Source organism: Grammomys surdaster, unplaced genomic scaffold (assembly GCF_004785775.1).
Source record: "Grammomys surdaster isolate TR1022 unplaced genomic scaffold, NIH_TR_1.0 570, whole genome shotgun sequence".
Taxonomy (NCBI): Eukaryota; Metazoa; Chordata; class Mammalia; order Rodentia; family Muridae; genus Grammomys; species Grammomys surdaster.
In genome coordinates, this window is record NW_021604989.1 from 197,753 (window position 1) to 222,275 (window position 24,523).

The 24,523-nt window shown below is 38.7% G+C and overlaps 1 protein-coding gene across 2 annotated transcripts; it reads right to left on the reverse strand.

Moving 5' to 3' along the window:
* Window positions 1–1,397: 1,397 nt before the first annotated feature.
* Window positions 1,398–24,523, reverse strand: LOC114633246 (NACHT, LRR and PYD domains-containing protein 4A-like). Of its 2 annotated transcripts, XM_028781851.1 has the most exons (8): window positions 24,247–24,523; window positions 17,778–19,350; window positions 16,091–16,249; window positions 15,477–15,641; window positions 12,404–12,571; window positions 10,976–11,146; window positions 2,732–2,902; window positions 1,398–1,533 (listed from the first exon to the last, which is right to left on the reverse strand). In XM_028781851.1, exons 1-8 carry the CDS (start codon window positions 24,521–24,523, stop codon window positions 1,398–1,400), a joined length of 2,820 nt encoding a protein of 939 aa, XP_028637684.1. The 2 variants fall into 2 exon arrangements, with proteins under 2 accessions (XP_028637684.1, XP_028637685.1); XM_028781852.1 differs by lacking the exons at window positions 1,398–1,533; window positions 2,732–2,902; window positions 10,976–11,146; window positions 12,404–12,571 and having other exon boundaries at window positions 15,473–15,641; window positions 17,778–19,389.

Genomic DNA, 24,523 nt, shown 5'->3' on the forward strand with positions numbered 1-24,523 from the left:
GGGAGATGGCTCCCCCAGTGAAGTGTTTGCTATACCACATGAAGACCTAAGGCTACTTTCCATCACCACATAAAAAAAACTGGAAATAGTGGCATAGGACTGTGGTCCAAAACCCAATTAAGTAGACTGACATGGCCAGCTTTACAGAATTTGTTATTCTCAGATTCCAGTGAAAAATCCCATCTCAAAATTAACTGAGGTGGATCGCATCTGATGGTGGATGGTCATTAGAGGTTGTCCTATGGTCTCCACACTGTGTACATAATTTATAGACACATGTGCACCTGAACCCACATACTTTCACAAAACATTCCTTGATGTCATATGGGTTTGAAGACCATAGGGGGGAAAACAAACTACAGGGATAACTGTGGATGATTTTTAAAAATATTATATACTGTATATCATACTTATAAAATACCTTAAGCTTATATAAAGTACTCTGAATCACATGCTCATATGATAAATGTGTAACATAAACCTTTATCTACAAGCAGACCACCCTAGCTCACTTAACCTATCTTAAATATCCTCAGAGTACCCACACTAGGCTTCAGATGGGCAAAAATCAAATCTTCTAGCATAAAGACCATGTTATATTAAATGTTAAAATATTATTTCGTGTGTTGGAAGAAAAAAATGAATGACTCGGTATGCCTTCACATTGTAGATTCAAAAAGTCACATTTTCCGCTATACTTATTTATTATCCTTATAATAGTACCAAGTATCAGAAGGTCTTGGATACTCACCAGTCACAGGGCAAGGAAGAACTTCATACTTAATCTAATATTTCTGCAATGCACACCCCCACCCAGTGAGAAAACATGACTCGGGTGTAAATTTAAAAATATTTTGTGGTATACTTTCCTCAAACACCAAATAGTCCTTCAATGAGAGGTGGAGTTTCTTGAGAAGATATGTTCACTGGTGTAGCAGTTGCAGGATTATTATGGTTGCCACCAACCACCTTATCATTGATCTACTTGCACTGTGTGTGTGTATAAGCAGGCAGAGGTCAGAGGTCAACCTCAGGTTTCATTCTTGATTTTTGAGATGGGGTCACTCATTTGTCCTGGAACTCACCAATTTGACTATACTCAATGTCCAGTGAACATTTTGTATTTACCTCTCTACTACTAGGTTACAATCACATACCCCATGCCTGAATTTTTCATGTAGTTTCTGAGGGGTCTAACTCTGATACTTATGTTTGTATGACAAGCATTCTATGGACTGAGCCATCTCCCCAGCTCTATTTTTCTATCATTAATGATTATATTATTACCTGCATACTTCATATCCCAGTTAACCTGATCTTATTCCTAAAAACTCATCATATCAAGGAGAACAGAGGCCAGCTTACCCAAGTACATGAAGGGAACACTTGCTGTTCTATCACGTCTCAGAGAAAACCATCCCACTGACTTCGAAGGTATTCCCATCTAGGGTCCATTTCTTCAGGGTCTTACACTGGATAAAAGCAGAAGAAAGGTCCTCACTACTGGCACTAGTTATCTCACAGTCTTCTAACCTACAACAACAACAAAGAAAACAGTTATATGTCAGGGTGGGAAGGAATATGCATTTGAGGTGACTTAGTCATTTACACTATACTTACTCCACAGCCTCTGTGGAGAGTCTCTTAAAAACCCAGTGTCCATAATGTCAAATTTTCCCTTCATTGGCAGATGAGACCACATTGCCCTTTCTCGGTATCCATGTCTGTGGTGAACTAATAGTTCAACTAAGAGTCTTCTGTCCCAGCCCTTAAACCGAGGGATAAAATTGAACCTTGCACTGTTTAGTATAGTTAAAAAAGGGTTGGTTAGTTCCGAGCCTACACCTCAAGCACCTTGATACCTTTTGATTTGAACCACTGAGATCCATTCTACCATGAACTAAACTATGGACTATCAAAATTCATGTGTTTAAGTCCTAAATGCCCACTGTACAACAGGAATTGATTTTGAGACAGTGTCTTCTCAGAGCCAACTAAATTAAAATGAGGATAATCAGTTGGCATCTAATCTTGTATAACTACGAAGACACCTGGAGAAAGCAAACATCTTCAAATCAATAAAAAAAAAAAAAAAACGCCTGGAACATACTTCTTTTCTTGGTCCCCTAAAGGAACCATCCCTGTTGAGAGCATAATCTATAATCTAACCTCTACAACTGTGTTTGTAAATAAATCTCTACTATATGAACTACTCAATCTATTTTTTGTCATGGCAGCCAAATCATTTACCACATCAGTTAGTTCACTCAAATAAGTCAATGAGATATGGTCTAGTCACTCCTGTCATCTCCAGTGGACATCTATCCATGCATCCATCCAATCATCTATGTTTGTATCCAATATCCATATATGCTCCCATCCAAGTAAAAAATATCTATTTATCCAGGCTTTCATTCATGAAGACAAGCATACATCTATACTTGCAATCATCAATCACCCACTTATCCGCCCATGCATCTATTCATCCTACCATCTATGCAAACATCCAGTATCCATATTTGCTTCTATCCAAGTAAAGGCACAGTTCACACTTGTGAACTGTCATTGGGAGCTGGTAATTGAACCTGAGTTATCTGGAAGAGCAGTCAGTGCTCTTAACTACTAAGCCACCTCTTCAGCCCACTATGGAGTTTTAATTTCCTTTTCTGCACATTAATTGTCCAACTTTTGTCATCCTCAAAGACACATCTATAACATTAATGACACTCACTCAAGATTCTCTAAGTGGCAATTGGGATGTTTTATAGCATCACACAGCAGCTTTACACCAGTGTCTCCTAGTTTATTGTGTGAAATTTGTAGGCACTTCAGGTTCTTGTTGTTTCTCAAGACTTCAGCCAGGTCCTGGCAGCCACTAGAGGTGATTCGACAATATACCATACTGCAAGAGAAAAATCACAATACAGTGGTTACTCCCTCATTTGAAGAGGAAGCATTTCACAAGACTCAATGGTCCTGAATCTTGAGAAAATACTCAGTGATTCAGAAAACATCTTCGCATTGGTCAATGACAATGAAAAACTAAGTAAACCAGGCACACTCATATATTCAACATTGAATAGAAGGTCATTTACACTACAAAGTAATGAAAGTTAAGACAGGGGGCTGGAAAGGTGGCTCAGTGGTTAAGAGCATACTTTTCTTGCAGATGACCCAGATTTGTTTGCCAGAACCCATGTCAGGCAGCTCACAAGTACCTGTAACCAGTTCCAAGGGATCCAATTCTTTCTTGCAGTCTCCTCAGGCACTTGCACATACAAACACTCAAACATACACACATTAGGTGAAGCAAAGAAATCTTTTTAAAGTTAAAATTATAGTGTTAAATAATATTCTTGAGCAATAATTGACAATAGGTAACTCATATGAAAATGGACTGGAGCACTATGGGTAACCCACAATGTGGGTGAGGCAGAGATGGGAGTGGCTACTGTACAGCTTTCAAGGTTTATACTCTAAACCAGGGGAAGAAAGATGATATGATGTCTCATTGTAACCCAGTATGGCCAAACCAACCAAACAAGTAATGCACATAAAAGAGAGAGTCTATTTTGTTTTGGCCAACTACTCTTGAGTATGGGACCTACTCTAGAGCATGAGTGATATACTAAGTTTCACTCCATTGGAGAAAACTGATGTTTGCTCTCCCAGTGGAGTTTTAAATTCATAGTATTTTTAGAGACATCAAGTGGTTTATACTTTTGAACTACTTTTTCTTCATTCTTTAGATTGATGCTGAATCATAGATACTATTAATGTTTTTAAAGTATAACCTATATGGAGAATACCAGCTTGTTTTCTCCTCTGAAGACACCAGTTTGAAGGCCTCATAGGAGTTTGACTACATGCAGGGCAAGAGGTAAAGGACCCTACCAAACAACTGCAGCAGCTGGAAACTCCAAGGATCCCAGCAGACTTGTGGCTCATCACCCCTCCCCCCGCCCCAGAATTCCACTCCCCTTCCAGCCTGTGCCTTCTGCTGGGGCAGATCACCAGCTTCTCTGTTCCTCTGAAGACACCACAGACTGAAGGCCTCCCAGGAGTTCCACTACAGGTAGGACAACTGATCAAATGGACTAAAGGCCTTGATGGAGTTCTGCTGCACACAGAGTAACAGACATCACAGTCTGAAGGCCTCCCAGGAGAACAGCTACATGCAGGGCAACAGCTTGACTGCTCCTCTGAAGGCCCAATAGTCTGAAGACCTCCAAGGAGGTCTCTTGCAGCCAGGGCAACAGATCAGCAGCTTGTCTGCCCCTCTGGAAGCCCCATAGTCTGAAGGCCTCCCAGGAGAGCTTGTGTAGCCAGAACAACAGGTCACTAGTGTACATGCCCCTTTGAAGACACCACAGCCTGAAGGCCTCACAGGAGGTCTGCTACAGCAAGGGCCACAGGACTCCTCGGATACCTGCAGCAAACTAGGCACACAGAAGGCAGGCTTGAGACAGAGACACCCAGACCAGTTAACACCAGAGATATCCAGATGGTGAGAGGCCAACACAAGACCATAAGCAACAGAATACAATATACTTTGGAATCATCAGAACCCAGTTCTTCGACCACAGGAAGTCCTGGATACACCAACACACCTGAAGATTAGGAAGCTGATCTAAAATTTCATCTCCTGAAGATAATAAAGTCCATTAAGGAGGATATAAGTAACTAACTGAAAGAAATACAGGAAAAGACACTTAAAGAAGAAACAAATTCCTTAAATAAATACAAGAAAACACAATCAAGCAGGTGAAGGAATTGAACAAAGGAGCCCAAGACCTAAAAGTGGGAGTAAAGATAATAAAGAAAACACAAATGGAGACAATCCTTGAAAAGGAAAAACCTAAGAAAGAGATCAAGAATTGCTGATATAAGCATCACCAACAGAATAGAAGAGATAGAAAAGAGAATGTCAGGAGTAGAAGATTCTGTAGGAGAGATTGACCCAACTGTCAAAGAAAATTCAAAATGTAAAAATTCCTAGCCCAAAGCATCCAGGAAATTCAGGACACAGTGAAAAGACCAAATCTAAGAATAATAGGAATGAAGGAGAGCTAAGATTCACAGCTCAAAGAACCCGGAATCATTTTCAATAAAATCATAGAAGGAATCTACCCCAACCTAAAGAAAGATATGGCCATAAAGGGGAAAAAAGCCTATAGAACACCAAGTAAATGGGACCAGAAAAGAAAACCCTCTTGTCATATAATAATTAAAACATTAAATGTATAGAACAACAACTAAAAGCAGCAAAGGAAAAAGGCCACATAACATATGAAGGCAGACATATCAGAATTACACTAGACTTCTCAAAAGAGACACTAAAAGCCAGAAGAGCCTGGACAGAGGTAATGCAGACCCTAAGAGAACATAAATGCCAGCCTAGGCTACTATACTCTGCAAAACTCACAATCAACTTAGAAGAAGAAACCAAAATAATCTAGGACAAAACCAAATTCAAACAATAACTATCTGCCAATCCCTACAAAGGATTCTAGGAAGAACACTCCAAAACAAGGAGGGCATCTATACCAAAGGAAAAAAAAAAAAACAAGATATTAATCATCTCACAACAAAGCCAGAAAGAGAATCACATGCACATAATGCCATCTACAATAACAAACATAACAGGATCTAACAATCATCTGTCTCTAATATCTCTCAGTATCAACAGACTCAATTCCCCAATAAAAAGACAAAAGCTAACAGATTGGATATACAGACAAGACCCAGCATTTTGCTACATACAATAAACTCATCTCAATAACAAAGACAGACACTACCTCAGAATAAAATGCTAGCAAAAAAGTCTTCCAAGCAAATGGTCCCAAGAAACAAGCTAGAGTTGGTGTTTTAATAGCCAATAAAATAGACTTTCAACAAAAAGTTATCGAGAGAGTTAGGAAAGGACACTTCATGTTCAAAGAAAAAAAATTAACCAAGAGAAAGTCTCAATTATGAACATCTATTCCCCAAATGCAATGGCACCAACATTCATAAAGAAATTTTACTAAAACTCAAAACACACATTGAACCCCACTCAATAATAATGGAAGACTTTAACACCCCACTCTCACTAATAGACAGGTCATTGAAACAGTAACTAAACAAGACACAGTGAAACTAACAGAGGTTATAAACAAAGTGGATTTAATATATATCTACAGAACATTTCACCCTAAAACAAAAGATTATATATTCTTCTCAGCATCTCATGGAACCTTCTCCAAACTGACCATATAATCAGTCACAAAACAAGCCTCCACTGATCCAAGAAGATTGATATAATCCCAAGCATCCTATCATATCACCACAGCCTAAAGCTGTTCCTCAATAACAATGAAACCAAGAGAAAACCCACCAACACATAGAAACTGAACTCTCTACTCAATGATAACTTAGTCAGGGAAGAAATGAAGAAAGAAATTAAAGACTTCCTAGAATTTAATGGAAAATGATGAGGCACAATATCCAAACTTATGGGACACAATGAAAGTAGTGCTAAGAGGAAAAAAATCATAGCTCTGAATCTCCTGGTAAGGAAATTGGAGAGATCCTACACTAGCAACTTAGCAGCACACCTGAGAGCTCTAGAACAAAAATAAGCAAACACACCCAAGATAAGTAGCTGGCAGAAAATACTCAAATCAAATGAATAGAAACAAAGAAAATTTTACAAGGAATTAACAAAACTAAAAGCTGGTTCTTTGAGAAAATCAACAAGAGAGATAAACCTCTAGCCTAAATAACTAGAGGGCACAGAGACAGTATCCAAATTAACATAATCATAAATGATAAGAGACACAAAAAAAAAACTGAGGAAACTCAAGAACTCATCAGATCCTACTACAAAAGCCTATACTCAACAAAACTGACATTATAAATGAATTTGTGTAAGAACTGTGTTCACTGGCTAACTTTGGAACTGGTATAGTCACAGCACAGAACAGGAAGGCAGGAAGGAGGGTGGGAGCTTTCCTGCTTTGGCAGCAGTTGGGATTACCAATGAATACTTGGGTAGTTTTAGATGATCAATAAAAGTACTAAGGCCATTTCTTGGAAATGGAAAATCTAGGTGATATGAATGATTTTCTAGACAGATACCATATTCCAAAGTTAAATCAAGAGCAGGTAAACTATCTAAACTGTCCCGTATACCATAAGGATATATAAAAACTCATTAAAAATCTTCCAATCAAAAAAATCCAAGGGCCAAATGGCTTTAGTGTAGAATCTTACCAGACTTTCAATGAAGAGCTAAGAGCAACCATAAGCTACAAACAGAAGGAATACTACCCATTTCACTCAATGAAGCCAATTATTCTGATACCTAAACCACAAAAGCACCCAACCAAAAAGAGAGAGAGAGAGAGAGAGAGAGAGAGAGAGAGAGAACTTCAGACAAATTTTGTTTATGATATCAATGCATAAATAGTAAAATTCTCAGAAACCAAATTCGACAACACATAAAAATCATCATTCATTACGATCAAGTAGGCGTCATCCCAGGGATGCAAGGTTGGTTCAATATATGAAAATCCTTTAACGTAATCCACTATATAAACAAACTCAAAGAAAAAAAATTAGAGGATCATCTTATTAGATGATGAAAAGGCATTTGACAAAATACACCACTCCTTCATATTAAAAGTATTCGAGAGATCAGAAATTCAAGGCCCATACCTAAACTCAATAAAAGCAACATACAGCCAGCCAACAGTCAATATAAAATTAAATGGAGAGATACTTGAATCAATTCCACTAAAATCAGGGACAAGAATATGCTGGCTCTCCCCATATCTATTCAATATAGTACTGGAAATTCTAGCCAGAACAATAAGAGAACAAAATAAAATCAAGGGAATACAAGTTGGCAAAGAAGAAGTCAAGGTATCACTATTTGCAGATGATATGATAGTACACATAAACACCACCAGAAATTCCACCAGAGAACTTCTACAGCTGATAAGCATCTTCAGCAAAGTGGTTGGATATAAAATTAACTCAGATAAATCAATAGTCTTCCTTTATATGAATGATAAGTTGGCTGACAAATTAGTGGAACAGTACCCTTCACAATAGTCACAAATAATGTAAAATGTGTTTGGAGAACTCAGATAAGTGTAAGATCTGTATGACAAGAACTTCAAGTCTCTCAAGAAAGAAACTGAAGACCTCAGAAAATGGAAAGATCTCCCATGCTCATGGATTGATAGAATTAACATAGTAAAAATGGCCATTCTAACAAAAGCAACCTACAGATTCAACACAATCTCTATCAAAATCCAATACAATTCTTCAAAGACATAGAAAGAATAATTCTCAAATTCATCTGAAAAAAAAGACAAGAAAATCCAGAATATAAAAAACAATTCTTAACAATAAAAGAGTTTCTGGGGGAATCACCATCCCTGACCTTAAGCTGTTCTACAGAGCACTAGTGATATAAATTGCATGATATTGGTACAGAGACAGACAGGTTGATTAATGAAATAGAACACTTACAGACACTTGATCTTTGACACAGAACACAAAAGTATACAATGGAAAAAAGAAAGCATCTTTAATATATGGTGCTGGTTTAACTGGTAATCTGAACATAGAAAAATAAAAATAGATCCATATTTGCCACCTTCAACAAAGTTAAAGTCCAAGTGGATCAAGAACCTCAACATAAAACCAGATACACTCAATCTAATAGAAGAGAAAGAGGAAAAAAGTCTCAAACTCATTGAATGGGAGTGGGGAAGAATTCCCTAAAGTGAACTACAATGGCTCAAGCTCTAAGATCAGGAATTGATAAATGGGACCTCATGAAACTGATAAGCTTCAGTAAGACAAAGGAAATAGTCAATAGAACAAGTCAACAACCTACAGATTGGGAAAATATCTTCACTAACTCCACATCTGAGAGAGGGCTAATATTCAAAATATATAAGGAACTCAAGAAGCTAACCACCCCAAGGCATGATACTATTACTGATACTATGGTGTGCTTACAGACAGAAGCCTAGTATGGCTGCCCTCCAAGAGGCCCAACAAGCAATTGAAAGAATCAGATGCAGATACTTACACCCAACCAATGTTAGAAGCTGGAGACTCCTGTGGTTAATTAGAGAAAGGCAGGAAGAAGCTGAGGTGTAAGGCAACTCCAAAGAAGACCAGCAGTCTCAACTAAACTGAACATCTGAGATCTCTCAGACATTGAGCCAACAACCAGGCAGCATACACCAGCTGATTATGAGGCTCTGAAACATACAGCAGAGAACTGAATGCTCAGGCCTCAGTGATAGAAGACGCACCTATCCCTTGAGAGAGATGAGGCCCCAGAGAGTGGGGAAGTCTGGTGGGGTGGTCATTTGGGGTGGGAACATCCTCTTGGAGACATGAGTGTGAGGAGTATAGAATGAGGAACAGTGAGAGGGCAGACCAGGAGGGGAATAACAAATGGACTGTAAAAAAAAAAGATTAAAGAAAAATAATTTAAAATAAATAAAAAGAAAAGAAAGAAAAGAAAGGAAGGAAGGAAGGAAGGAAGAAGAAAAAAGAAAGAAAGAAAGAAAGAAAGAAAGAAAGAAAGAAAGAAAGAAAGAAAGAAAGAAAGAAAGAAAGAAAGTTGAAATGGTACAAATCTACTGTTCTATATAAAATACATATGACACATCTACATGTATATGTATATACATATAAAATGTATAAGACACTGTATATATAGAAACAATGTATACAGTTATAAGCTCTTAACAAATGTTGTATAATTTCATTGAGCTTTTATACATCTTTATTTTTCTTATTTAAAATTGACATCAAAATGCCTTGTTTGTTCAAATATAAAAGATATAATTTAAAACATTTAAAAGTAACATTGCACAATGCAAAACTTAATAGCAAACAAAAACTGGTATTTGTACTTACTTTAAAAAAAATATATCCTATATGTCATGTTAGAGGGTTTTTGAAAGCAATCAATACATGGAAAACACATTCTACATTGTGTTTCATTTTCTTCCTTATCCTCTTTCTAGAACGGACAAAAATGTTGTGATTCTAAGATTTCACAACAGACTAGGTAACAGAGTTTTATCAAGTCCCACACATCTGGATTTCTCACTAAAAGCCATCCGATCTTGGTGTACTAATGATCAAAACAACAACCACACTAAATTATTCAAATACCTATAGATTTATAATTTGAAATCAAGAGTTCTGACATTTATCTTTCAACTACTGTTACACTGTTGGTTCTTCTTTCCAAAGTAGAATTTTGATGCACACAAATTAATCACCACACACATTTTTGGGCCTCCTCTTCCATGTCTTTCTCTTTGTTTGGGCTTGAAATGTCACCAGTAGGCTACTATGTTTAAACACTTATTCCCCAGTTGTAGGCACTCTTTTGGAAAGTTATGAGATCTCTGGAATATTGGGGTCTAACAGGTAGATGTGGCTATTGGGCGTAGGCTTAAGGATTATATCTTAGACCCTAATTTTTGTTCTATACTCTGCTTCCTGATCCACAAAGACTAAAAGAAATTTTATTCACACTCCTGCCATCATGAGGCCACTCTAACCGTACATTTTTTTCTCTAACAGTAGAGATTAGACCATTCCATAACATGACTTACAATGAATCCTACATCCTGTAAGTTGCTTATGTTAGATATTACATCACAATCACAGTGATAACAAAATTCACTATTCTTCTAGCACCTATTCCAAACATCTTAACCATCCCTTGGGCTTAAGTCAATTCCTTTCTTTCTCTCAGTCTTTTCTGTCTAAATTCTGAGCAGCTCCCCATCACACACCAAAACCATGGCACAGATGTCAAGGCACAGATCTGTCCTAAGGAAAAGGTCTTCAGGAACCATAAGTGAGTGACTCTATCCTGCATATTCTCAAATTTGAACATTAAAGATTCTTAAACAGGGCCTCCTAGGTCAAGCTCAAGGAAACCTACCTTAGTGACTTCAGGAAACAGTCTGGGAGAGTCAGAGACTTACAGAGAATCTTCAGTCCTTCATCTTTCAGGTCATTGAAACTGATGTCTAGATGCTTCAGAGTTTTGTTCCGCCTAAGAACATCAGAAATGTAGTCCCAGCATTGCTCACTGAGGGAGCAGTTGCCCAACCTGTAGGAGGGAAGGAAGAGCATGTGAAGGAGGAAAAATATATCATTTCCAAAATGTTACAAATAACCATAATCAAATATTCAAGCAAGAGGAGGAACTTCTGGCTTATTCTAACCAATCACCTTTCATTTCTTCTGATTCACATCAGATCTAACATTTAAACTGAATAAATCCTTGAAAAATATATTTGAAAAACAGTATGTATGTGGTTTAGTCTCAATTCTGTTGCAGTAATAAAAATTATCCTTACAAAAATCAATTTTGGGGAGAGAGACTCAAATTTAGCTCACTACTCAGGATTGTACTCTTACTGTCTAAAGTCAAGGGAACAGAAACTTCAAACAGTTGATCAGATCACATCCCTTTGGCACAGAGAATTCATATATGTATGCCTAGATTTTTCATTCTTCTATTATCCAGGACCCAAACCCAGGGTAATGGTTCTGCACATGATAAGCCTGATCTTCACAGACCAATTAACATAATCAAGTCAATTCCTCAGTGGAATCAGGTTTGTGGTTTGAAATTTCTTCAATGAGACTGTATCAATGGGAAGATATTACACGCAATTAGTCTGTGTTGTGTCTGAGAGAATGCCTTGGTCTTTGGGTAGGATTCATATACATGACCTTCTTCCAGTCACCAAGTCAATACAGAAACTGACAATTCGAAGAAAGAATGAATTCAGAACTGCCCAAGCACACTTTGGCTGCATTCTAAGCTCAAGGAATGAGGGACTGCATAACTGTCCTACTCCATTATGGATGCAAACAATATATCACCCCTATCAAGAATCACAGCCATCCTACACAGGCATTCCTTTCCCACAGGAAAGGTCTGTGCTTTACTGTTGTGTAATAAACAGTCTGGTCTGTTGAGATTAGGGTCGAATATCTTCATCTGTCCCTTGTGTCTCTATGCTGCATCAGAAATCTAACAATGTGAATATTTCATGTGTGCTCCTATGTTTTGAGGCTCGAGGATGATGCTGATACCTCTTCTCCTGTTGCTCTCTGCCTTGTTTTGAGCCTGAGACTCATCAATAAAGTTAATCCTTGACCTCTGAGACCCATCTATCTTCATTCCTCTGCTCTAGGATTACAGACATTGAGTGCTGCTGCCTTTAGCATAGAAAATACTCTGACCCACTGAGTCATTTCCCCAACCACAAAACTGGCAGATTTTAGTAAACAGAGACAAGGTTGAAACTATTTCCACATTTCTCTCTACTGCACCTCACCACCCAAGGCCACTTACACTAAGTTCTCCAGAACACAGTCTGGGTGGTACAAAACCTTGCAGAGTGAAGATATCCCCAGGCCAATGTTGTTGGATGCCAAATTAAGATCCTTTAAGCTCTTGCTGCTCATCAGGACGAAGGCAAAGTTCTTGCAGTCGTCAGGTGAAAGTTTACACTGTGCTACCCTGTAGGGAAAGGATAATATTATATTCATTGTCTTCCTGACATTTTCTCTTCTTATACCTCTGAAGGTTTGTGATCTCACAGAACTTGACAATGCTCTATATTTTAAAAAAATGATTTATTTTTAATTTGCATGAATCTTTGCTTGAATCTATATGTTTGCATCAAAACGCATGGCTAGTGCCTTCACAGACAAGATGGGAGGTGCCACAGCCCCTAGAATTGGAATCACAACTGGTTGTAAGCTTTGAGTATGGAGTGAGAGTCGAGTGCTGGGACAGAACTTAAACCTTGGTTCTCTGTATGATCAGGAAGTGCTCTTACTCCATACAGTCATCTTTCCAGCTGAGTTTAAAAATTACATTTATTTATAGGTGTGTGTATGTGTGTGATGTCCTTGATTTACCAGAGGTAATGTATGCTACATTGGGAAATTGTGATGCGCTGTTTCAGCTGGCAGAAATTGAATTTTGCTAATAAGTACATCTTTTCTTTCCCAGATTCTAGCATATTTATTGCAAATGGCCTCTCTAAGACTCTGTCTAGAAATAGGCTGGCCCTTCTGGATCTGTAATAAGGAGTGAGGATAATAGTCACACAGCCAAGAGTAAAACTGATAATGGCTGGAAGGTAAGACAGTACCCATTAAAGTTACTATTGTTTATACCACACCATAATAATGGCATACAGCATGAAAGAGAAAGGAGGAAGGAACTCACAGGTGGAGAGAATGCTCTATTCTGCCTGGAATCCTCAATGGGTAACTCCACCAGGGCTTTTTCAAAACACCTCCCCCCCTTATTTCTGCTGGATGAGCCAAAGCACCTTTCTTACTCATGCTATTTCCAAAATTTATCTATCTGCCGTTGTATCTACTTTTACTTGGGGCCCAATGTGTACACCCTATTCTTCATCCCAGGAAAGGAGAATAGGATTTTCCTCGAACTGCTTCAATGACGTTTTCCTAGTCAATTTCTGCTGGCTATATGCAGTCTGTGATGTGATGGCATCTTTAGTTTTCTCTCTCATTGGGCTATCTTAGACTCCTCTGATGATGTATGAGATCTGATGATAACTTGCTAACTATCTGTGGCTACTTTCTATTACTTACTACTTAATTTTTTCTTGCTATTTAACTCAATAAACTTAATCATTTAAAACCAAAAGCATGGTTATCAAAGAACTATACAGAATAATTGTTTCCAGGGCAGGAAAACAAGATAAAAGTGCATATATTAAGAACTGGAATCCATATTCATTCCTGCCTCCTTTTTCTGTCACTAGCTGCAAACCGGGAACCACTATACTTTGTCTCTAATACTGTAGTCATTCCCATCATTGAACTTTATATGTGAAGCACATGACATCTTTTGAATCAAACTAGTGCCACCAACAATATCTGAGATCCATCTAGATAGCTACGAGTATCTCAGCCAGCTTACTGCCAGTCAGAATTTCAAATTTTCAGGTATGAACATCTGCCATGATTGGTACACAAAGCACCCATCTTTCAGCCAATGGAGTCACATAACCATAGACTTTACACTCATCAGTAAGAGTTCTGAGTTTTAGGGTAGGTCAAACCTATGAAATCTGAACTGAAGCCATGATTTCCAAAGTGGATATACCTATCTAGAAATTAACATTTCACATTCCAAAACCAGTTCAATTTAAGTAAAATTTAAAGTAGACTTATGCATCTTTATTTTACATGTAAGAGTTTCGCCTGGGTGTATCTGTGTACCACATACATAACTTGTGCTTGTAGATGTCAGAAGATATAAGATCCTGTGGAACTAGAGTTACATACAGTTGGGGCTGAGGGTAGAACTGTGGTTCTCTGGGAGAGCAACAAAGTGTCATAACAACCCAGTATTTTAAATTATTATTAATTTCTTTCATTTATTTACATTATGTGTGCATATACTATTACATATGTTATAGTACAATACAATGTGGAGAATGTGGAACAAAAAAGGACAACTTGTAAAAGTTTGTTCTTTCCCTTCTGCATGTAGATCCTGGGATAGAACTCAAGTTGTAGGGTTGGCAGCAAGTATTTTTTTAATCCACTGATCCATCTCATTGACTAGCTGTGATCAGGTTAAAGGGAGTAAGTCTACAACGGCAGATAGATAAATTTTGGAAATAGCATGAGTAAGAAAGGTGCTTTGGCTCATCCAGCAGAAATAAGGGGGGGGAGGGAAAAAGCCCTGGTGGAGTTACCCATTGAGGGTTCCAGGCAGAATAGAGCATTCTCTCCACCTGTGAGTTCCTTCCTCCTTTCTCTTTCATGCTGTATGCCATTATTATGGTGTGGTATAAACAATATTAACTTTAATGGGTACTGTCTTACCTTCCAGCCATTATCAGTTTTACTCTTGGCTGTGTGAGTATTATCCTCACTTCTTATGAACATGAACAATAGAAAAATAGGACACATGTTCACAAATTAAAAATGGTAGTCTGTAATGATTTTAAAGTCAACTTGACACAATTTAGAATCACTTAGAAAGGGAGTCTCATTGGGGGGTTCTCTACATGGGAAAGACCTGTGGGCATATTTACAAGCAATTTCTTAATGAAGTTAACTGAGATAGTAAGACACACACCATTCCTCAAGAAACGGGATCCTGACCTGTATAGGAATGGGGAAAGTTAGTTGAGCACTAGCATGTGTACATCAATCCACTGCTCTTTGCTGTTGATAGTACATGTGACTATGCTTCCAATTTTCTGCTACCCTGGCTTCCCACAGCAATAGCCTATAAGCTCAAAAACTGAATCCAGAAAACCTTTTTCTCTATTATTGCTTAAATCGAGACACCTTTTTCACAACAAAATGGATCAAAATTAAGATGATTCCCTTGAGGGGAGTCAGTGAGCTAGAAGAACACAAAGACTTACACCAGTTTTTTTATGTTGCACTCTTCCTGGATCAAGATTTCACACAACAGTTTCACCTCACTGTGGGAGAGGGATGAGCGGCTAAGGTTCAAGTACTCTAAACTGCAGTTCTGAATCAACTCAAAGAACATGTGTACACCACCAAAGAAGGCCACATTATTTGCCCTGCAGAACAAAGAAAACTATCCATCAGTTTCCATCCATCTTCCATCCATCCAGTTTGCTCTCATCTTTGGCAAATTCCTATGTCCCATAATGACCATATCACTTTAATTTTGTAGCCCCATATCAGCTCACTAATTATCAAACTGGATGAGTTTCTTCTTCCATGTAAAACTCTGAGAAACATATGGAGGCAAGGTTGGTTGTCAAATGAGGAAGCTACTGGTATCTAGAAAGCAGAGCCCCCACATATACTCCCATCATCCTACAATTCATGGGACAGTCCTAAATGAAGGGTGGTTGGCAACAGACATTAGTGGTGCCAAGCCAGTGAGTGAGATTGCACTTGAGATTGTATAAACCTCCAAATTATGCAGTTAGTTGAAAGATGGAGGGAAAATTAGTTTGTTACTTCTGTGATATGAATATATCAAAGTCGACTTTTAACTTACATAAGTCTTTTAAGGGTGAAGCTGGGATTCTTCAGAGATTCATACAAGACCTGAAAGGTTGACTCATTGAAACTAGTTTCTTTTATTTGGAGTACCTGGATGTCTTTACTGTTTATGAACACAGAGCACATATGATTCCAACAGGTGAATAGCTTTTCCCTATAACAGAGGAGAACAGAGCACATTCCATGGTTAGAAAGTTAACTCAAGGGGCTGGAGAGATTTCTCAGTGGTTAAGAGCATTTACTCTTCTCCCAGAAGACCCAAGGTCAGTTTCCAGCACCAACATGGTAGCTCACAACCATCTGTAACTACAATTCCAGGGTTATCCAACAGCTCTTCTATCCACCATGGGCACTGTATGCACGCCATGTACATTGCACACATATAGGAAAAAATATTCATACCCATAAAATGAAAAGCACATGATAAAACTCCCTGTGCTTTGTTTTACTCTTTTACAAAAAGTTAAGTCAAGCCATTCACAATACATAAATGTAGCAAACTGATTCCCCATACAGAATAAGCATAGCCAGCTTAGGTCATTTCACATTTGCAGTTCTTAGCCAGACACTTGGCAAGGTCTGTGGGATTCTGGTGTTATAGCTTGAGGGTAGAGATGCAGTTAATGTCTACTGGGAAAAGGCCAGAAGATTCTAAGAATCCTACACTTTGGGGACCAGGCTTGTCTGGGGCTTTCAGCTATGCCCTACACTCCCACAACAGATTAAGATAACCCAGATAGCTTGGCAGTGTTGAATTTGAGAAATCATGCCTTACAGTTAACCTTGGTAGTTTTAGAATGAAAAATGGGTCAGAGTCCCTGAGTCAAAACCTAGAGCCAGGATTTCTTGGCTCAAGCCTCTGATGTATCTTAGATAATATATGTGACTTCTATGTCTACTTTGGTTACATCTAACAGGATAGTCAAATTTGCCTTGTAACATTTCTCACTGCATACGGGCCATACCATGTGTGTAGAGGTCAAAGGATAACTTGCAGAAAGATTCCTACCTTGTGGTCTTAGTCAATGAATTTAGGTCATGAGACTTGAGGGCAAGCATCTTTTATCTACTGAACCATCTTGGCAGCTTACCTTACATGTTTCTGAATATGAAAATTTAGTGGTTAATTTAAGAGTGCTCATGATTCTTTCTAGAATAAGATTTTCGATCCCAGGAGTCATATCTGCCATTTAACTATAGCTTCAGGGGATCTGATGACCTCTTCTGGCCACTAGGGCTATCTCCGCTTTTGTGAATACTAACATGCAGTCACATACACATAAATTAAAAATGAAATCTTTTAAAAAGTATAAGCTGTTGTCAAAACAGGTGCATTTCTTGTTTTTTTTTTCCTCCTTAAAAGCTCTATTTTGTTTTTAAATTTTTTTTAAACAATTGAAATAGAATTACATCATTTTCACCCTCTTGCCCCTATTGCGTACCACCACCAATCAAATTGACAGCACTTTTTACTGTGTGTGTGTGTGTGTGTGTGTGTGTGTGTGTGTACACAGAGAACCTATCAAGTTTGTTTTTGCTGTTCTTTTTATATTGTTTCCAGGCTGACCATTCGCCTTTGGACAACCAGTATGGGTGAGTTTTGAATCTATCTATATAAAGCATAAATGCACAGGGACAAATTCTGAAATGGAACAGAAATGAGAGACAGTGAAGGGACTCACTTATAGCTTTTTTCTGGTTCTTCAATCAGGACACTTTGGGTTGAAAAGGATAGTCTCTTCAGTGTAGAACAGTGTTCTAAGCAGTAGGCAGCAATAATAATATCAGAATAATCCTTGACAACAACATTAATATCTACCATACAGTTCATTGCTTGTACTAAGAAGGCTTCATCCTCCAACTCAAACAAACAGGAAAACAATTTCATGCCATCAATTTGTTCTTGAAACCTTTCATTGTTCTTTATGGTTTCTAGGCACTGATACAATGTATCCTTTATTCTCTGGGACAGCTGGTAGCCAAAAAACACCTCTAGCTTTTCTTGTTCCGATTTGTGTAAAAGGCCAAAGATGAAACAGCCCAAAAAAACCCACTGTACTTTGACTTTCATTAGAAACGTATACATGAGTGTCTCTATACATTTCACATCCTCACTAGGGTGGTCATCGTGGCTCTTTAGCAGATAAAAGATGGCAGCACAGACCTCCTGGACAGATTGGTGGAAGAATATGTAAGAATTTTCAGATTCCCCGATCTTTCCAAGCATTCCAATGTCCAGCAATGTGGGGATGTCAGAGTCCATGATCCCATTTCTCCTGAGAGCCTCTTCACTAAACACAAATGTGTCAGTCCACATGCCCTCAGCAGCTAGAGAACATAAGGCCTGCAGCTGGTCTTGGCTTTTCTTACTTGGATATTGGGCACTTTCTGGAGTGAACAAATTGAAGATATGAGTGGTATACAGAGAGGTGGTACATCGGCAAATGGGAACAGGATCTCTTCCTTTCTCTATCTCATCTTTAAGACAAGTAATCACCATCCAGCAGAGCACAGGAGCCTGACATACAGTGAACAGCTGCTCATTTTTTCTCACCAAACTGAAGGCTTCTTGGGCTCTGTTCTTATCATGGAACAACCTGTGAAAATACGTGCTAATATTGTCCTCCTGGAATCCCTTTACTATTTTTACATCTGTGTACTCAATTATGTCCTGAATTCTCTCAAATGTCTCTGGGGTAGCGGAGATGAGGAGAGAGGATTCAGGAAGCATCTTCCTCCTGAGCAAACTGCTCATCAGTATATTCACTGGCTGCTTCTCCATGCAGTTATCGCACAGCTGAGATTCCCGTTCTGACATATCACATTCCATCACTTCTAAGCTATCGATGATAAATAAGAGCTTCTCAGGTTTCGATAGTATCTCCTCTATGGGAGCTGAGGCATTGGGCCACTCTCTGGAGATCAGTTCAGCCAGGCTAGCTGTCTTCAACTGCTTCACATCTTGACAGCAGAAGTAGAAGATGTAGGAAAATCTGTTCTGAGACACCAGGCCTTCTGACCAGGCAAGCATAAACTTCTTCAGCATCAGTGTTTTGCCAATTCCAGCAACACCATTCATGAACACCATGTGTGGGTGTGTTTCAGTTCTCGTTGATAGAAGAAGACTCTCAAAATAATCACAGTCTTCCTTGGTGAATTTCTCCTTAAAGAAATCCTGAATACTAATGCTGAATGCTCTGAAACCATAATGGGTCAGCTTCTTCTTCAAATGAGCTCGATATAACTTTGGGTGTCCTGAGTCAGTAAGCACAAGGAAAAAAAAATCCACAACATATCAAAGTTAAACATTCACTTATATAACATCTGACCATAACATTTTTTAATTATCAAAATAAATCATTAAAAAGATTTATTTTTAATTATGTGTGTGTTAGTGGGTTCCTGTACAGGTCAGAGGTGTTAAGTCCCACAGCTATCACAGCTGGATTTATAGCTCCCCATGAGTACCCCAACATGTGAGAAGATTTTCACTGGCCCTACAGCACAGTTGCATTTCTGTGTGTGTCATGAATATTATACCATTAAACTGTCACGTGCTGTTTCAGAAGCTGCCACTTGAAGTAGGATTGTCCCTTTTCCCCATTTTGGACCCAAGCATGTCTTTAGTACAGTGCCTTCTTGGGTTCTTGTTTGGGAATGGTCTGACCCCTAACTCTGCAACAGGAAGGGAAGAGAATGAAAGAGCTCAGTACCATGCCCTTCAGATCAGTTAAGTCATAAACCATTTCAAGCAGACTTTATGATACCCCATGCTATAAAAGTACCTGCAGTGGAAAAAGAAGCCTGTACTAGAACATTGGGAACCTCAGCCATGGAGAGACAGTTCCATTGGAAGCGCCAACTCATTCTAACTTCCTTATCTGGTTTTTGCTGCATGCTATGAGAGCACAATTTGATGGTGTTAAGAGAGCCCGATTTGCTGATCTAACCCTCATAACATTTTATGCTTTTTTCAATTGGGAATATCACTTGAGAGGATACTCTCTGCTCTGCTTGGGAACTCCAGTTGCCTGCCTTAAAGAGGTATCCCTAGTCAATTTTTTTAATGTTTTGAGGGATAATTTGATGATTTGTTCTCTCTCTCTGTCTCTGTCTCTCTCTCTGTCTCTGTCTCTCTCTCTCTCTCTGCCTCTCTCTCTCTCTCTCTCTCTCTCCTTCCCTCCCTCCCTCTCTCCCTCTCTCTCTCTCTCTCTCTCTCTCTCTCTCTCTCTCTCTCTCTCTCTCTCTGCCTCTCTCTCTCTCTTCCCCATCTCTCCCTACGACCACTTATGTCTATCATTTGCTATCTATTTATTATTTGCTTTCACTTGCAATGTACATAAAGAATGTATTCATTCAAAACCAAAAACATGGCTTTCATAGATAATACTCTGGACCATATGGAACCCTGTGCTGGGTGCAGCTGCTCCACTGGAATAGTAGAAATACCAATCATGTGTGGCAGAATGCATGGCTCTCTAAACTCAAGCACCAGTTTCTGTTAACCCCTGTACATACACAGATGTACACACCTAACAGAGCGTTATTATACATGATTGCAATTACAGCACAAAACTGAAAAATTATATCACTATCAACATAAGTTTGACTATATAATAATGAAAGCAGGTTCTGTCACACTGACATTAAAAGTATACAACAATGGGATTAGAGAGGTATATCTGTAGTTGAAGCCACTGGCTACTCTGCAGGAAGTCTTGAGAATGGTTTCTAGCACACAGATCAGGCATCTCACAAGAGCCTATGACTCACCTCCAGGTTTCTGGCCTCCCGGCAGGTACTGTACTCACACACAAGCATGCATACATGAAACTTTTGAAATGTTACCTTAAAAGTTTTTCAACATACACCACCTCCCATATATGGCATGAAAGCAAAAAGAGTACGGTTTCAGTGGACAGAGGGAACTAGTGGAAAAGAGAGAAGGGAGAGTCATAGTGGGAGAATACTGTGAACAAAGCACAATCATACACACACACACACACATACACACACTTACACTGAAATACTGTGATGCTGAGTATAACACATAACTTTTAAAAGGTTCTCAATAAATGTAAGGTTGGGCAATCAATGGAACTTGAGAAAAAGCAAGTCAAATTGTATACAAAAAGATCTTAAATAAATTTAACAATCAAGAAATATAGAGGCTGGTAAGATGCTTTAAGGGCATTTGTTATCAAACCTGAGGACCTAAGTTTCATCCTTGAGAATCAACTGACAGAACTCTTAAGAGGTTGCTCTCTGATCTCCGTTTGTGCACCATGGTATACAAATGCATAATTGTATATACACAAATAATAAATATAAAAAAGTCAAAAGAAGCCTAATAGGTGGATTTTTTTATTGATTAGAAATACCTGAACAGGGGATAAAAGCCCTGAAGACTTTTAGAAATAAAAGCTAGCCTAAAGCACAGAGAAAAGATAAAAATGAAATATATATAAGACATTGTATGAAGATCTAACATATGGGACTCCAGAGATGGCTCAGTAGTTAAAACACCTAGAAGACCTAGGTTTAGTTACAAGCATCCACATGACACCATCCACATTATGTAAGTCCAGATCTGATGTACTCTTCTGGCCTTCAAGGTATAAATAGTCCATAAATAGTGAATGCAGGCACTCTCACATACATGTAATATAGTTTCTAACTGCTCACATGTATTTTAATCATGAATTAAAGACTCTTATATGTAGCTGTATTTCAAGAAGAAGGTGGGAAAAACAGCACAAAGACAATTTGTATAAACAGATTTAAAAAAGACATGCATGATGTGTCCTCACGTATAAGTGGATATTAGTCATAAAGTACAGGATAACCAGAGTACAATCCACAAACCTAAAGAAGCCAAATAACAAGGAGGGACCAAGGAAGTATGGTTAAATATTTCTTAGAAAAAGAAATAAACTAGATATCAGAGACGAATGGAGAGAGGGAACTGGGTGGGAGATGGGATAGGGAAGAGATTGGGATGGGGAAGATCAGATGTAGAGAGAGCAGGGGAGAGAGAACAGAAAACAGTGGGAATGCATCTCTAGGATATGCCAGAGACCTGGAATGGAGGAGACCCCAGAATGTCTATGGGTGTGACTCTAGCTGAGACTTCTGGTAGTTGGGAATACGAATCGTAAAGAGCCCATGGCCTGTAGCCAGGGAGGATTCCCAGTGGAGGGACAAGAACAGCGCCCACCCAACAAAACTGTCAACCCAAAATGTGTCCTTTCTACCTACAAGATATTCAGAGAAAATGATAGGGCAGAGACTGAGAAAATATCCAAGGAATGGCTACCGCAAATTGAGATCTACCCCAAGGGTAAGAACCAAACTCTGACATTGTTAATGATACTCTGTTATGTTTGCAGATAGGAGCATAGCATAACTGTCCTCTGAGAGACTTCACACAGAAGCAAATAGAAAGAGATGTAGTGACCTACAGCCAAACATTAAATGGAACTTTGGGGAGGCTTGTGGAAGAGTTTGGAGAAGAGAGCAGGGAACTGAAAAGAGCAGGAACTCCATAGGAACACCAAAAGAGTTAACTAATCTGGCCCATGAGGGCTCCCACCAACCAAAGAGCAAGCATGGGCTGGACCCAGCTCCCTTACCCCCACCACATATGTAGCAGATGTCCAGCTTGGCCTTCATGTGGGTCCCCCCAACAACTGGAGGGGAGAATGTCCCTAAATCTGTTGCCTACCTGTGATCCCTAACGGGGCTGTCTTGTCTGACTTCAGTGGAGATGATATGCCTAAACATGCAGTGACTTGATATATCAGCGGGTGGGGGGGGTAGGGGGTGGTTATAACCTAGTAATCTCTCTCTTCAGGGAAAAAGAGAAGAAAAATGGAAGGAGCAATGGGGGAGGATCTATGTGAGGGGATATTTGGAGGAGAGGGAGCTGATATTGAGACATAAAGTCAAATTTTAAAAGTGTGTGTGAGGGGAAGAACACCATGGAGACAACTTTTAAAATAAAGGTTGGAGTAAAAAATATTATATAGCCACAGATCTAAGATTATCAATGAATCCCAAGCAGAACAAGCTTAGAAAAATACCTTACATCTAGCCTTATCGTATTATGACACTGGAACATCAATGACAAAGAAATGCATTAAATCTTAAAGCATCCAAGATATCTTATACCAGGATAAATATAAGTGTGCCTCTTAAGATCCATAGTGTTTATGAAGGATGACTTTTCTGTTAAAAGCTTTTCCTTGCTAAAGATCAAAACAGACACAGCCACAACAAAGACATTACATTACATAAAACATTATATAAATGTTTTAAATGGATCTATGATATGTATGTGGGAAGGTGTGGGAGATTAAAATACATATCCTTGAGGAGATAAGTGGTTGGACATTGAGGAGACATTGGGTGTCTTCCATTGCTATCCACTTTAAAAAAAGATTTGTTTTTTTTAACTTGGGTGAATGGGTGCTTTTGTCTGCATATATTGATGTGCACCATTTCTGTGAAGTGCTCCCAGAGGATAGAATAAAGCACTGGATCCTCTGAAACTGGAGTTATAGATTGTTGTTAAACACCATGGAGATTCTGGAAACAGAGCCTAGGTCCTCTGTAAGAGCAGGTATTTTTAACCACTGAGTCATGCCTCCAGGACCTCCATCTCATTTTCTGAGATATTTTTTTTAAAGCTGGCTTAGAAACTATCAAACTGACTAGCCAACTTAGTACCATGCCTGACTTTTGTGTGTTTGCTGAGATCCACAGTTAGTTTTTCTTGTTTATACAGCAAGCACATTACATACTTAGGCACCTTCCTAGACCCAATGAATATGATCTATTACAGGTATTTTCTGTTGCTGCTAGCCTAAATACACAGTACTACACCTTCACTCTGGAGTTGAGCCTCTAGTAGTTTAGATTAGAGGGAACATAACTAATATCCTGGGTAGACGTTTTACCAACTAAGTTATAGCATAAAACACTCATACATTTGACCATACAGACTGGACCTCATATGACTACATGAATCTGCCTTCTTCCTCAAGGAGAAGAATATCCCTCTCCTGGCCCTATAGTAGACGGGCTTGAAGAATAGTTATCTAAACTATAACATAATCCTCATTCACTGTAAAGAAGCTTTCACCAACTCACCAGCAATCTCTCTTTGTGCCCTCTCAACGAGATCCTTCCTGTTGAGCTTCTCAAAAATTTCAAAGGTCATGTCCCAGGTTTGCTTCTCTTCATAATGTTTCAACAGTAAGTTGGCAAGTTCTTCCCGAGATGCCTTCTTCACTTCTGTCCAAGAAATCTGTTTCTGCCCCAATTGCAAAATCTCCTGTTTGAGGAATTCTTTAAACTTCATGAATTCCTTCTTGTTTAGCTCTTCCAAGTACCACATAAGGCCAAAATCAGAAAAGAATGATGCCAT